Source organism: Jaculus jaculus, chromosome 19 (genome assembly GCF_020740685.1).
Source record: "Jaculus jaculus isolate mJacJac1 chromosome 19, mJacJac1.mat.Y.cur, whole genome shotgun sequence".
Classification (NCBI taxonomy): domain Eukaryota; kingdom Metazoa; phylum Chordata; class Mammalia; order Rodentia; family Dipodidae; genus Jaculus; species Jaculus jaculus.
The window spans coordinates 22,105,489-22,119,236 of record NC_059120.1 but is presented as its reverse complement, the minus strand read 5'-3'; the positions used below and the strand labels follow the sequence as shown (position 1 = coordinate 22,119,236).

At 40.1% G+C, this 13,748-nt stretch overlaps 1 protein-coding gene across 4 annotated transcripts in view; it reads right to left on the bottom strand.

Annotated features, from left to right (window-relative positions):
- The window catches only part of Fnbp1l (formin binding protein 1 like), a 129,499-nt gene that overhangs the window by 31,687 nt on the left and 84,064 nt on the right, over positions 1-13,748 (bottom strand). For all 4 annotated transcript variants that reach the window (XM_045138099.1, XM_045138097.1, XM_045138098.1 and 1 more), the window contains exons 5-6: positions 13,666-13,728; positions 2,629-2,733 (exon numbers count right to left, since the gene is read on the bottom strand). In XM_045138099.1, coding sequence (XP_044994034.1) covers positions 2,629-2,733; positions 13,666-13,728 — 168 coding nt within the window. The remainder of the gene's footprint in view (positions 1-2,628; positions 2,734-13,665; positions 13,729-13,748) is intronic.

Below are 13,748 nucleotides of genomic sequence, written 5' to 3'. Positions count from 1 at the left end.
TCGAAAGGCATAGGTAGGAGGATCACCACAAGTTCAAGGCCACCCTGAGACTCCATAGTGAATTCCAGGTCAGCCTGGGCTAGAGTGAGACCTTACCTCGAAAAACCAAAAACAACAACAAAAAAGAATGTTACATTCAACAAATAGCTTTTATATTCAACCAATAACTGATAATGAAACAAAGGAGTTTAAGGAGCAAATGTCACTCTTTTGTAATTGCTGTGGTCCATAATATTATCCAGTAATAACAACACATTGATCAATTATGTGCATGACACAATGCTATGAAGGAAATTAATATACATAATTAAAATTAGTTATGTGCCTCAGCATCTCTCTCACACACAACACACAAGAATGCCAAACTTTAAAAGCAGATTAAATATAATAATTGGTAATATTATCCATATAGATTTAAATAAATATACAAGTTCTGTCTGAGGCACACACATTTTCTTTTTGTTTTTATTTTTTATTTTTTGGTTTATTTTTATTTATGTATTTGAGAGAGAGAGAGAGAAAGGCAGGCAGGCAGAGAGAGAGAGAGAGAAAATGGGCACGCCAGGGCTTCCAGCCACTGCAAACGAGCTCCAGGCATGTGCGCCCCCTTGTGCATCTGGCTAATGTGGGTCCTGGGGAATCGAGCCTTGAACCGGGGTCCACAGGCTTCACCAGCAAGCGCTTAACCGCTAAGCCATCTCTCCAGCCCGCATTTTCAAACATGAGAAAAGATGGGATTTCAGATAGCCATGAACTTAATAGGAATCAATTCAAACCATGTGGTTGCCTAGATCCTTGTAAATTTAGAATACCTGAATTATTAACATCAATTTCAGAAATTTACTTTAGTGGAATATTGATCATTTAAGGGTAACTCAAAGAAAAATAACTCTAACTTGAAGCTATTATGTGGAACAGTAAAAGTAGAGAATATCTATGAAAATAAAATATATAAAAGCTATTATGAAAAATAGATTTGGGGGCTGGAGAGATGGCTTAGTGGTTAAGGCATTTGCCTGCAAAGCCAAAGGATCCCAGTTCGATTCTCCAGAACCCACATAAACCAGATGTACAAGGGGCCGCATACATCGGAAGTTCTTTTGCAGTGACCAGAGGCCCTGGCACACCCACTTTCTCTCTCTCTCTGAAGTAAAATATTTTTTTAAAAAAAGATTTGACATTTTTCTATGAATCTCAAAACTTAAAATTGATGAGTGAAGCTAATATAAGAAAATGTTTAATTAAGCCAGGCATGGTGGCACACGCCTTTAATCCCAGCACTCGGGAGGCAGAGGTAGGAAAATCACCGTGAGTTTGAGCCCAACCTGAGATTACATAGTGAATTCCAGGTCAGCCTGAGCTAGAGTGAAACCCTACCTTGAAAAAAAAGAAAAAAGTTTATAAAACTACACTAAACAAATATGTTAAGATTAGACATTTACAGAACCAGACATTTACAGTAGAGAAAAATACAAGTCATTAGAAACAGTATCAAGAATATATAAACATCATGAGTTATACTAAAAGATCTTAAACTTTTTTTTGTTTTTTGGTTTTTCAAGGTAGGGTCTCACTCTAGCTCAGGCTAACCTGGAATTAACTCTGTATTCTCAGGGTGGCCTTGAACTCATGGCAATCCTTCTACCTCTGCCTCCCGAGTGCTGGGATTAAAGGCATGTGCCACCATGCCCGGCTAGCTTTTATTCTTTTTTAAGGGAGAGTGACAGAGAGGAGAAAGAGAAATGGCACTCCAGGGTCTCAGCCACTACACTCAAACTTCCTTGTGCATGTGTATGACCTTGCACGCTTGGCTTATGTGACACCTGGAGAGTTGAACATGAATTAAGGCAAGCACCTTAACTGATAAGCCATCTCTCTAGCCCTGTTTGGTTTTGGTTTTTTTTTTAACTGGTGAACAAAATAGAAGGCAGGAAATAAATTATACCTATAACCCTTTTTATTTTATTTTCTCTCTGTTGAATCCTATAGAGAATTATAAAATCCAAAGGGATAAATGTTAATGGTGGTTCAGTATATACAATAATATAAAGTAAGGTTCATTTATATTTCAAAATCCAAGCATTTCAACACTATCACTATCAAAAAGTTCTAAGACAACATGCACACAGGAATGGAGGAGAAGTGAAGCATTAGGCGTAGAGATAAAGGGTGAATCCTACCATAAGTTGGGCCACAGGAGATCCAGTTCAGAATTAGTGGCAAGAGATTGAATTTTTAAAATGCCTCCATGAGTAAACAGTTTATATCATGACAGTTTTACCATGTTTTCTCTTCTGTAAACTCATGAGTAATACTCATACTCAATTTACATGCCTGATTGGCATACCTTAGGCTTTCTACCTAATTTTGGAATGAGGCAAAAACAATCTTAGCAGCAACTGTTTTTCTTCTGCATTTTGAACGCAGCTAAGCTACTACATTATCACGTTTTCTTCTCAGACCAATATACGTGATTTAAAGTAGGTAAACACTACATGTACAGATCTATAAACAGTGTCTCTCTTCAGAACTTCTAACACAGATACACATGTATGGCTCCTTTCCACATGTAATATTCTGATATCAAAGTGGGTTTTTCCAGAATAGAGGGCTGGAATTATTTCTTACCTTTTCCACATCTGCCTTGGTTGCATTAGTATCATTATCCAATCTTTCATAACTCTGTTGTGCCTTTTCTGCCTCTCTACATTCTCTTTCAAATTTCTTTTTACTCTGTTAAAAAGAAAAAATAATACAGAGAAAATAAAATTATTAAGTAATAACTTTGAAATGCTACCACTGAATATTGTGTAAGTAAAAACTAAACACTAAAAGTAAAATTTGTCCTTTCTGAATTAGAAGATAAAATTTAGTATTATTATCAACTTGTGTTTTAAATACCAGGCATTAAGTATAAACTGTGAAAATAAAACATAGGTAATATTTGTATTTACCATATAGTTTATTTCCTGTCCAAAAAAAAAGTAAGCTCACTTTCCACAGATCATTTGGCTTTTGTTTTACTGGCTGGTCTGATGTTTGTTTTCATACTTTTTTGGTAGGACCCTAATGTGATTTAGGGGTGGAAATGTCCCTCCAAAGCAGCTTTCTGTTGTTTGTCAGGTGTAGCTAAAATATCATTGTTTATTTTGGTGGTGGTGGACATGAACCTAGGGCCATGGCTATGCCAGGAAAGGGCATTATCAGTGTTCTATGATCCCTTGCCAGATGTTTTAATTTCTTAAATAGGGTCTCGCCATGTTGTCCAGACTGACCTGGAAAATCACTTTCTGTAGCCCAAGTTGGCTTTGAACTTTCAATCCTCCTGCCTCAGCTTCCAGAGCTAGGATTACAGGCATGTGTCACACACCCAACCATATCTTTAAAAAAATTACATTGTTTGAATCCTTCCATTTATACTCTGATCTTTTCCCTTACAAGCCATCTACTGTGGTTTGAATGTGAAATGTCCCTTCAGAGAGGCATGTGTTCAAGCACTTGATCCCAAGCAGGTGGTAGTGTTTGGGGAGGTTGGGGAACCTTTAGGAGGTGGAGGAAGTGGGTCACTAGGGGTGAGCCTTAAGGTTTGTGGCCTGGTCCCACTTCCTGACTGACATACAATATGAGGTGCTAGCTCATGCACCTGCTGTGATACCTTTCCCTGACATGATGTGCCATGTCCCTTCAAACTGTAAGATGAAATACACTGTTCCTCAATTTAAAAAAATTATCTTAATTAAAATTACTATTACTTTGTAAGAGCTATTCACAAGACAAAGGAGAGAGTTCAATTAGTAAAGTGTTTGCCTCACAAACTTGAGGACTCAAGCTGAATCCCCAGAACCCAGGTAAAAACTACTGGATGCAGTAACACATGCCTGCAATCCCAGCACAGGAGAGGTGGAGTTAGGAGATTCCCTGGGCTCACTGGCCAGCCAGTCTAGTCTAGTTGGTAATCTCCAGGTCAATGAGAGATGGCAAGGAACAATACCTGAAGTTGTTAATTGTTCTCTGGCCTCCACAAGTGTGTATGTACATGCACATGCACCTTCGCAAACATACTCAATACATGCATAAAAGACTATTTAGAGCTGAGCCAAGTAACACACACACGTTTGGTTTTCGATAAACTTACCTATTTTTTTATTAGGCTTCATAGGCAAGTGCCTTAACCACTAAGCCATCTTTCCAGCCTTAATACACACGTATCTTTATTTCAAGTTCAGTCTCCCCTAGCTGTTAAAATCTCTCCACAGTAAATTCTAACATTAGGAATTCTGTCAATTTGTTTTCTAGATCAAGTCTCCTACAGGATTCTAATCTGCTCAAGTCTGAATTGAACTCACATCAGCTACGCCCGGTGCCTAGTTGTTTCATTGGGCATTCCTTTTTCTCATAATCCTAGGCATTCCTTACACCTCTCTTAGTTGGATCTCCAGTTTCCTAGCTCCAGGCCTTTTCCTTTTTAAAGATCACTTCCTCATTTTGTAGGTACATTCAGAAATAGCTTCTAGAAAGTCTGTGAGATAATCATTTTTGAGTCCCTATGACTAAAACTGCCTTTATTTTCACCCTTTGACACATTGGAGATTGAACCCAGGGCCTTTTACTTACCACTGAGACATACCCATAGCCTTTACTGCACTTTTAATTGGCAAATTGTGGTTAAGTATACAGCTGTCCATTAGAAAATAATTCCCTTCGGAAATTTAAAAATCTAATTCTGTTCTTGTTACTGATCTATTGAATAAAAGCACATTTATTTGTTTTGATTTGTTGGGTCTTTTGTTTTATTTTTGTTGCTTTTTGTTTATGAGTCACTTGCCTTTTAAATATACCTATTTATTTATTTATGAAAGAGACAATGGGTATGCCAGGGCTTCCAGCCAATTGCAAACCAACTCCAGATGCATGCACAACCACGTGCATCTGGCTTATGTGGGTCCTGGAAGTTGAACCTGAGTCCTTAGACTCTGGAAGCACATGCCATCTCTCCAGCACTGATGCACTTGTTTTTGTTTGTTTCCCTCTCAGGTAGCCGACAAGCACACACACACACATTCTCTCTCTTTCTCCTGCCCCCAAGTGTTCTGAAATTTGCATAAATGATAGAGATTGAAGACTCATTGTATTGGGTACATAGGAAGTTCTTTTCCTCTTTTCTTCTTCCCATTCTTTAAGATCTGACACTGTAAACTGAGTCTTCTAATTTTACCATATTCTTTCACATTTTCAATCTCTGTTAATTTGTTCTACTTTCTAAGAGATATCTTCAACTTTCTTTCTAATGTTTTATCCTTTACTCCTACATAAGGTTCTTTTTTGTTCTTTATATGCTCTTTAAAAAAATATTTATTTGGGCTGGAGAGATGGCTTAGCGGTTAAGGTGCTTGCCTGAGAAGCCATATTCGACTCTCAGGTTCCACATAAGCCAGATGCCCAAAGGTGAGGCATATGTAAGGTCACACATGCCCACTAGGTGGCACAAGCATCTGGAATTTGATTTCAGTGACTGAGGCCCTGGTGTACCAATTCTCTTTTTCTCAAAAAACTTTAAAAAAAAAAAAACAACAAACTTTTATTTGCAAGCCAGGCAGAGGTGGAGGGAAGTGAATGGGCATGGCAGGGCCTCTAGCCACTGCAAATAAACTACTGATGCATGAACCATTTTGTGCATCTCACTTTATGTGGGTACTGGAGAATCAAACGAGGGTCACTGGGCTTTGTAGGCAAGTGCCTTAACCACTGAGCCATCTCTCTCATCCTGTATGCTCCTTTTTTTTTTTAATAGTGCCTTCTCCTTATTTTCAGGGATGTAATAGTTCCTTCATTCCCACTAAGAGAAATTCTAACTGAGTAGTTTCCTTGCTTTTAAGCATTTTAATTTTTCTTTCTTTTCATAGTCACTATTTCTCCTATTTTTTTTTTTTTTTTTTGTCCCTGCATAATACTTTTGGTGTCTGATGTGTACAATTAGATGGTTAAGTGTCTTGGAGCCTTTGGTTATGTGTTCTTTCTTTAAAATCCCATGAAAAGCACAAGTGGGGCTGATAGTCTTTCCCTCTAGGGTGAAATATCCAGGTAGTTTCCATGGAAAAACCCTCTAAAGGGGTTTCACTCTAACTTGTCTCTAGAGAAAGTCTCTTCTAATTCATTCCTGGAAAATAAGTGTCTAGCTTCTGGTGTTCTGAGATGTGCTGAGGAGCCAGGAGAGGTGGTACACACCTTTAATCCGGGCACTCAGGAGGCAGAGAGAGGAGGACTGCTGTTGAGTTTGAGGCCCTCCTGAGGCTACATAGTGAGTTCCAGGTAAGACTGAGCTAGAGTGGGACCCTACCTCGAAAAAACAAAAACAAACAAACAAAAAACCACATTCTGGGCTGAGGAAATGGCTTAGCAGTTAAGGCATTATTTGCCTGTGAAGCCTAAGGACCCCAGTTCAATTCCCTAGGACCCACAAAAGCCAGATGCACAAGGGGGAGGGGTAACATGCATCTAGAGTTCATTTGCAGTGGCTGGAGGCCCTGGTGTGCCCATTCTCTCTTTTTCTCTATCTTGCTTCTTTCTCTCTCTCTCTCTCTCTCTCTCTCTCTTTCTCTCACTCAAATAAATAAATAATAAAATAATAAAAGAAAACTGAGGACCTGAATATTCTGCATTTTTCCATTCTCCTTTGAGAACAAGTGCCTATGGGCTACTAATTTTGGTATAAATTAAGGGTATTTATAAACAAGTTTTGTTATATTAGGTATCTTATTTGTAAAAAATATTTACATAATCATTTTCTTGCAACAGCAGAACAATTATGAATGCAACAGAATTAAAAATATTTAGCTGGGCATAGTGGTACATACCTTTAATCCCACTCGGGAGGCAGAGGTAGGAGGTTCACCATGAGTTCAAGGCCACCCTGAGATTACAGAGTGAATTCTAGGTCAGCCTAGACTAAAGTGAAACCCTACCTCAAAACCAAAGGAAAAAAGAAAAACTTCCTCCCAAGAGACAGTATATTGTTATATGATACAGACTATACTCCAGAAAAGATTCATTCTTCATGCTTTTTATAGAAGACTGAAAGCTGCCACCTCTATCTCCTACCCTTGCCTAGCAGGACCTGCCTCCAGTATGGTAGGCAGAATTAAGCCTGCTATCTGCCTCCCCATGAGCACCCATAAAGAAGTCAGCTGTTTTTTTTTGTTGTTGTTGTTGTTTGTTTGCTTTTTTCTTTTGGTGGCAGTTTTGCTTACTTCCCTGATAAAAAGGGATGATCAGCAGGGGTTGGGAGTTCTTTTTTCCTGCCTCTCAGTGCAGCTTAAATGAGGACATGGCTTCCTGGCTCAACTGTTAACCATTAGGGCACAGGATAAAGACTACAGATCAATATGGCTAAGATGGCAAAATGGGCAAAGAAGCGATACAGCCTTGATGACAACACTGAACTACTGACCACTCTGGAAGTAGGCTTGGTTACTCAGAGCCTCCTAAATGACAGGCTTGGCACATAACTGTCTATCTTCTCCCTCTCTGCCCACTCCTTCAAAATCTCTTTCACAGGCTGCTTCTGCCCTTATCTTAAGTACCAGTGCTATCGTCCTACAAGTAATAATTGTCTGATTTCCCCTCAACTTTCAATACTGTCATTAATTCTACGCACTGCCACCAGTTCTTTATATCTCCTCTCAATTATTTCAAACATGTTAGGAATTCTATAATCTTGCTTTCTTGACCAAACAAGAGAACAGAATTAGGAATAAGAGCCAATACTTATTTCTACACATTAAACAGGAATTTGTCAGTCTCCTTTACTGGACTATAGGCTCCATAAAAATTAAGAACCAGGTCATGCCGAGCATGGTGGCACATGCCTTTAATCCCAGCACTCAGGAGGCAGAAATAGTGTGAGACCCTACCTCAGAAAACTGAAGAAAAAAAAAGAACCATATATATTCTTTATAAGACTTGAGCCTTAGATGACCTGGTTCTTAGTTTATATATACACACACACATTTGGTTTTCCAAGGTAGGGTCTCACTCTGGTCCAGGTTGACCTGGAATTTACTATGTAGTCTCAGGGTGATATCAAACTCATGGCAATCCTCCTAACTCTGCCTCCCAAATGCTGGGATTAAAGGCATGCACCATCACACCCAGCCAAGATTTTTTATTTTTATTTTTTTTTTGTTTTTTGTTTTTCGAGGTAGGGTCTCACTTTAGCTCAGACTGACATGGAATTCTCTATGTAGTCTCAGGGTAGCCTCGAACTCACGGTGATCCTCCTACCTCTGTCTCCCACGTGCTGGGATTAAAGGTGTGCGCCACCACACCTTGCCTCAAGAATATTTTTTTAAAATATTTTTATTTATTTATTTATTTGAGAGCGACAGACACAGAGAGAAAGACAGATAGAGGGAGAGAATGGGCGCGCCAGGGCTTTCAGCCTCTGCAAACGAACTCCAGACGCGTGCGCCCCCTTGTGCATCTGGCTAACGTGGGACCTGGGGAACCGAGCCTCGAACCGGGGTCCTTAGGCTTCACAGGTAAGCGCTTAACCGCTAAGCCATCTCTCCAGCCCAAGAATATTTTTAATAAACATTGAATAGGGTTAAATTCACCTTTGGTTGGCATGTCTTTCATGTGGGGGTATAGTATGTGTGGTATAGTGTGTGTGATGTGGCATATTTACATGTATGTGCAGATGGGCACATCTACGCTGAGGTCAGACAAGACCACTGCCCCACATCACTCATCCACGTCTTTCCTTGAACGTGGAGCAGCCATTTTTGGTCAGCAAGTCCCAGTGTGATTTTTTTTCTTTCCACAGTATTGCTAATAATATAAAGAAATCTCTCCTCCCTCTATGTATTTCTTTCTTGTTTTAGTGTGTGTCTGTGGTGTGTGTGCAGATGCATGTACTGTGTGCATCCATACAGAAGACAGAGGAAGATGTGGGATGTCCTCCTCTACTGCTCTTCCATTTTATTTCCTTAAGACAGTCTCTTGCTGATCCTAGAGCTTGCCATCTGTTTGTTTGGCTGACTAGCAAGTCCCAGTGATAATCTGCCCCCTTGAAACTGGGGTTAAGAGGATGTAGTTAACACATAGCTTTTATTTATTTTTTAAAATTTTTATTTATTACACAGGGTGTCAGGGATCAAACTCAGATCATCCTGTGCAACAAGTGATTGTTTCTACTGAGCAATTTCCCCAAACTCATCTCCAATATATATACTCATTGTTGTTGTTGTTGTGTGTGTGCATGTGTGTGCACACACGCATGCTGTGGTATCCCACACACCAGCTTATGGTGGGTGGAGGGGTCATGCCTAGGATGGCCAGAACAAAATGTTTGGTGTCCTGCTCTTCTGTTCTTTTGTCCAGTCTTGTTTTGAGCCTTAGTTTTTACTGATTCTGGAGATGCTCAGATGTCTGATCCCCTGGTAAGACTGCGGCTACATGTACGCATGGTCATGCTCAGCTGTTTGTTTACATGGGATCAGGAGATTCGAATGCTGAGAATCTGAGGCCCCCTCAAGCCCTCATGATTCGGCAGAAAGCACACTTAATTAGTGAGCCATCTCTCCAGCCCTCTCCTATATTTAATGATACTTCTTTACTTAGAACCACTGTAACTTCTTATAGTTGTAAATTGCTCTAAATGCAAGTCAGCGCATATTGTCAACAACGATTTATGCCAACGTCAATTTTTAAAGACACCAGTATCTCCAGAGTGTAGGAGTCTGTTATTATTTGTGCACATGAAAACACACACTTATTAGATGGCAGATACTAAGAATGCTAGTGGAGTCAATTTAAAATTTAATCAGTGAAAATACTCCCTAAAAGTCTTGGTGAAACCAATTAGAAAAAAAAAATCAAAACAAAAACAGACTAGCAACATACCTAAGAATTCTAAATCAGCACTGGTGATAGGATCTACCACCACCAGATAGTTAAAGAGAGATTTAATCTAGGTTCGAGTATGCATTTTTAAAAGGAAAAGATTAAAAAGCTCAGCAAGTCGGGCATGGTGGTGCACTCCTTTAACCCCAGCACTCGGGAGGCAGAAAAGCAGGAGGATTGCCGGGAGTTCAAGGCCACCCTGAGACTCCATAGTGAATTCCAGGTCAGCCTGGGCTAGAGTGAGATCCTACCTTGAAAAAAAAAAAAAAAAAAAGCTCAGCAAGATTCATGTGATAAGAAGTTCTGCCACAGTATTATGCATATGATTGTAAAATTTCAATCTTAAAAGTTCTTCTAATAATCACAACTAAACATATTTAATATGAAAAACTCTGAGTTGTCAGAGTTCAGTGCAAGGGGATGCAGGGGACAAAAGAAAGGAATGGGAGAGGATTATGCTCAAAACACATTGTATACATACATACATGAGAACTGTTAGTAAAAAAGATATTTTGTTGGCCATGGTGACATAGGGAAACATTGGGAGACAGAGGTAGGAGGATTAAGGCCAGCCTATGGCTACAGAGTGAGTTCCAGGTCAGCCTGGGTAGAGTGATTCCCTACATGGGGGGGGACGGGGACGGAGGGAAGGTGTTTTATTTTTTATTTGAGGGAGAGAAAGAAGCAGAGAGAGAGAGAAAGAATGGGTGTGCTAGGGTCTCCAGCAGCTGGAACAAACTCCAGACACACGCGCCACCTTGTGCATTTGGTTTATGAGGGTCCTGGGGGATCAAACCTGGGTCCTCTGGCTTCACAGACAAGTACCTTAACAACTAAGCCATCTCTCCAGACCTTCTGGCACCCCCCCAAAAAAAATATTTTTTAAGGCCTCTCTTTAGCATTAATCCTTAAGGAATATAGTGTCAATCATAAAAAATGTTGGTAAAGAGCTGGGGAGATGGCTCAGCCATTAAGAGTTAAGAGTGCTGGCTGCTTAAGCATGAAGGCTTCTCAGGCAGGAGACCACCAAGGCTGACTCCCCAGAACACACATTAAAAAGCTGGGCATGGCCACACACGCCTACTGTCTGTAACCTCAGTCTGCTGGGGAGGAGCAGACACCAGGGAATGGAGAATAACTGTCGCTGGCTGACAAAACAGAAGCTCTGAGCTAAAGGAAATACTCAGATAACCAGCAAGAAAAGGACACCCAACATTCCCTGGCCTTTGCACACACATGGAGCATGCACATGTACACAAATACATGCATATGCCACACATCATACACATACCATCCACATGTGCACACAAAAAATTTCTAGTAAAGGGTCCATTAATACTTGACAACTTGAAGGTTTAAAAAGAATATTTAGCTGGCGTAGCGGTTACACTGAGGCAAGAGGATTGCTATGAGTTCAAGGCCAGCCTGGAGCTACATAGTGAGTTCCAGGTTAGCCTGGGCTATAGTAAGACTCTACCTTGAACCCTGCCTTCCCCAAAAGGGTATCTTCTACTATGATACATCATTCCAAGTAAGAAAGACTATTAAGTTCTGTGTTGAGATTGTTTTTCAAATTACTATATACCAAAACTTTTAAGAAAAACTACCTTAGCACACTGCTTAGAAAAAGCTTAAAGTAAATTGCAGTTTTATAATATTTAAGTAAACTATGTAGTTTTATAATTTTGTCCTACAAATTATTTTTGTCGACAATAGGATGACAGCCCCAAGTTAGGAGCTTTTAAAGCATTATTAACTCAGATCAGCTTGAGTTGCTGGCATACCAGATAGGCAACTTGAGGACCAGGCAATAGGGATGGAAGGGTTTGGGGGTAGGGAAAAAGGAGGATGAAGGGAAATAAACACAAAACTAAACCCAAAATGAACTGGTACCACAGAAATTTTCTTGTTGAAGTTAGACTAAAAGGTTTAACCCTCAACAGGAGTCTAGGGGAGCACCCGAAAAGAAGGGTCCTGGAGAAGGTGGAGTGAAGCCTACCCATAAAAAATTTTGCCTCTGGCCTGTACCTCCCAGTACCAGAAATCTGTGCTACCCTCACTAAGCTGTTGATTGGAGAGACCTATGAGGTCCCCAATACAAGAAAGCTTCTGTCAAAGCACTTGATTATGCACCTAAGGTAAAAGGTAGGACCCTATTGCTGAAGACACCATATGCTACTGACACAGAACACAGAACAGGAGAGACCAGAATCCAAAGACAGCCAGTCCCCAGACAGCCCATCTTGTGCTGGAAAGCATTACATGAGCTCCTGGGGAAAAGTGGCCAACAACTGTGTGAGCAAGCAGGGGTCTAAGATGCTCAGAAGCAACCAGCCTGACAAGAAGTACACACCACTGCAATGGTGGCACACAGCCTTGGTGGGTAACCAATGACTTTCTGATCGGCTAAGAGATCTGCTCAGTGGAAAGGAACCCATAGCTGGAACTAGGAACCTAGTCTGAATCCTATGGAGACATGGATTATTATGCTCTCCAATGTCAAGCTCCCACTAGTCTTTGGCTAAAAGCGGGGCTACATCCATCAAAATCTCCCTAAATTAATAACATTTATCCCATTAACCAATGCTGACTTTACTCTCCCCTGGAGAATCTGTCTTTTTCAGAAGGTAACAAGATCTGAGGAGATAAACCACCCATCACATTTCAGCCAAGGCCCAGGTGAAACCACAGAGAAATTGGGGAAAAGAGCAAGAGTGCTGCTTCCATGGTGAGTCTGACAATTAGTGCCAGGGAGAAGGAGACAGACGCTGAGGATACTCAACATATACCAAAACAGAAATCCAGAAGCTACTGAGAGCTCATCACTAAAGTAGACTTCAAACACATCAACCAAGGCTCAGAAAATTTTGTGGAACAGGGGTGGAAAGATTGTTAGAACCGCAGATTGGGACATCATACCCAGAGGCATTGCCGACCTCCCAACCAATAACTGACTGTTGCTCCCACAACTTCATGGGGAATACTAGCAACCCCAGTGAGGAGGACCCCCTGTGGAATGGGGGAAGAGAAGAGGGGAAAGATGGTACCAACACATGATGTATCCATACAAAGTATATTCTTAATAAAATAAATACATAAATAAAATAAATAAAAAGAATTACTGAGCTAGAAGAAACATGTCCTATCATCTAGCTCATCCATGCTCTTCATTTTTCATATGATATTCATGAGGTCAATGAGCTGGAGAGCTGGCTTAGAAGTTAAGGCACTGCCTGCAAAGCCTAAGGATCTAGGTTAGATCCTCCAAGACCCATGTAAACCAGATGCACAAGGTGGCGAATATGTCTAGAGTTTGTTTGCAGAGGCTGGAGGCCATTCTTTCTATCTGCCTCTTTTGCTCACTCATATAACAAATAAATAAAACTCAAATTTAAGAAAATGAAGTCAAGAGGAATCAAGTGCTAAGGTTCAAAAGTTAGAATCTGGGTTCTCCTAGTTTCAAATAGTCTTCTAGGTTAGATCACCAAGTCCTTACTACTTCAATCCTTTCTTAATATGTCATAGTAACTACTCAAAGTCCAACAGATATGAAGATTAGAAAATATATACAAGTATAGTTACATAGGTACAAAAGAACAATGACAAAATGATATCATGTCTTCCATCTTTTCTTCATACTATAAATAGATATCAAGTTGTAAATATTACATTGAAAAATACTAAACTCAAATAGATGTAAAGTATAACAGAATGCAGGGGTTACCTATTCAGCAAAATTTTAATTATGAAAATACTGTAACTCACATTATCCATCTGCTTCCAGCACATGTCAAGGTACTGCTGAGCTTTTCGTCCTTCTTGGAGATGCTGACAATTATAACCACCAC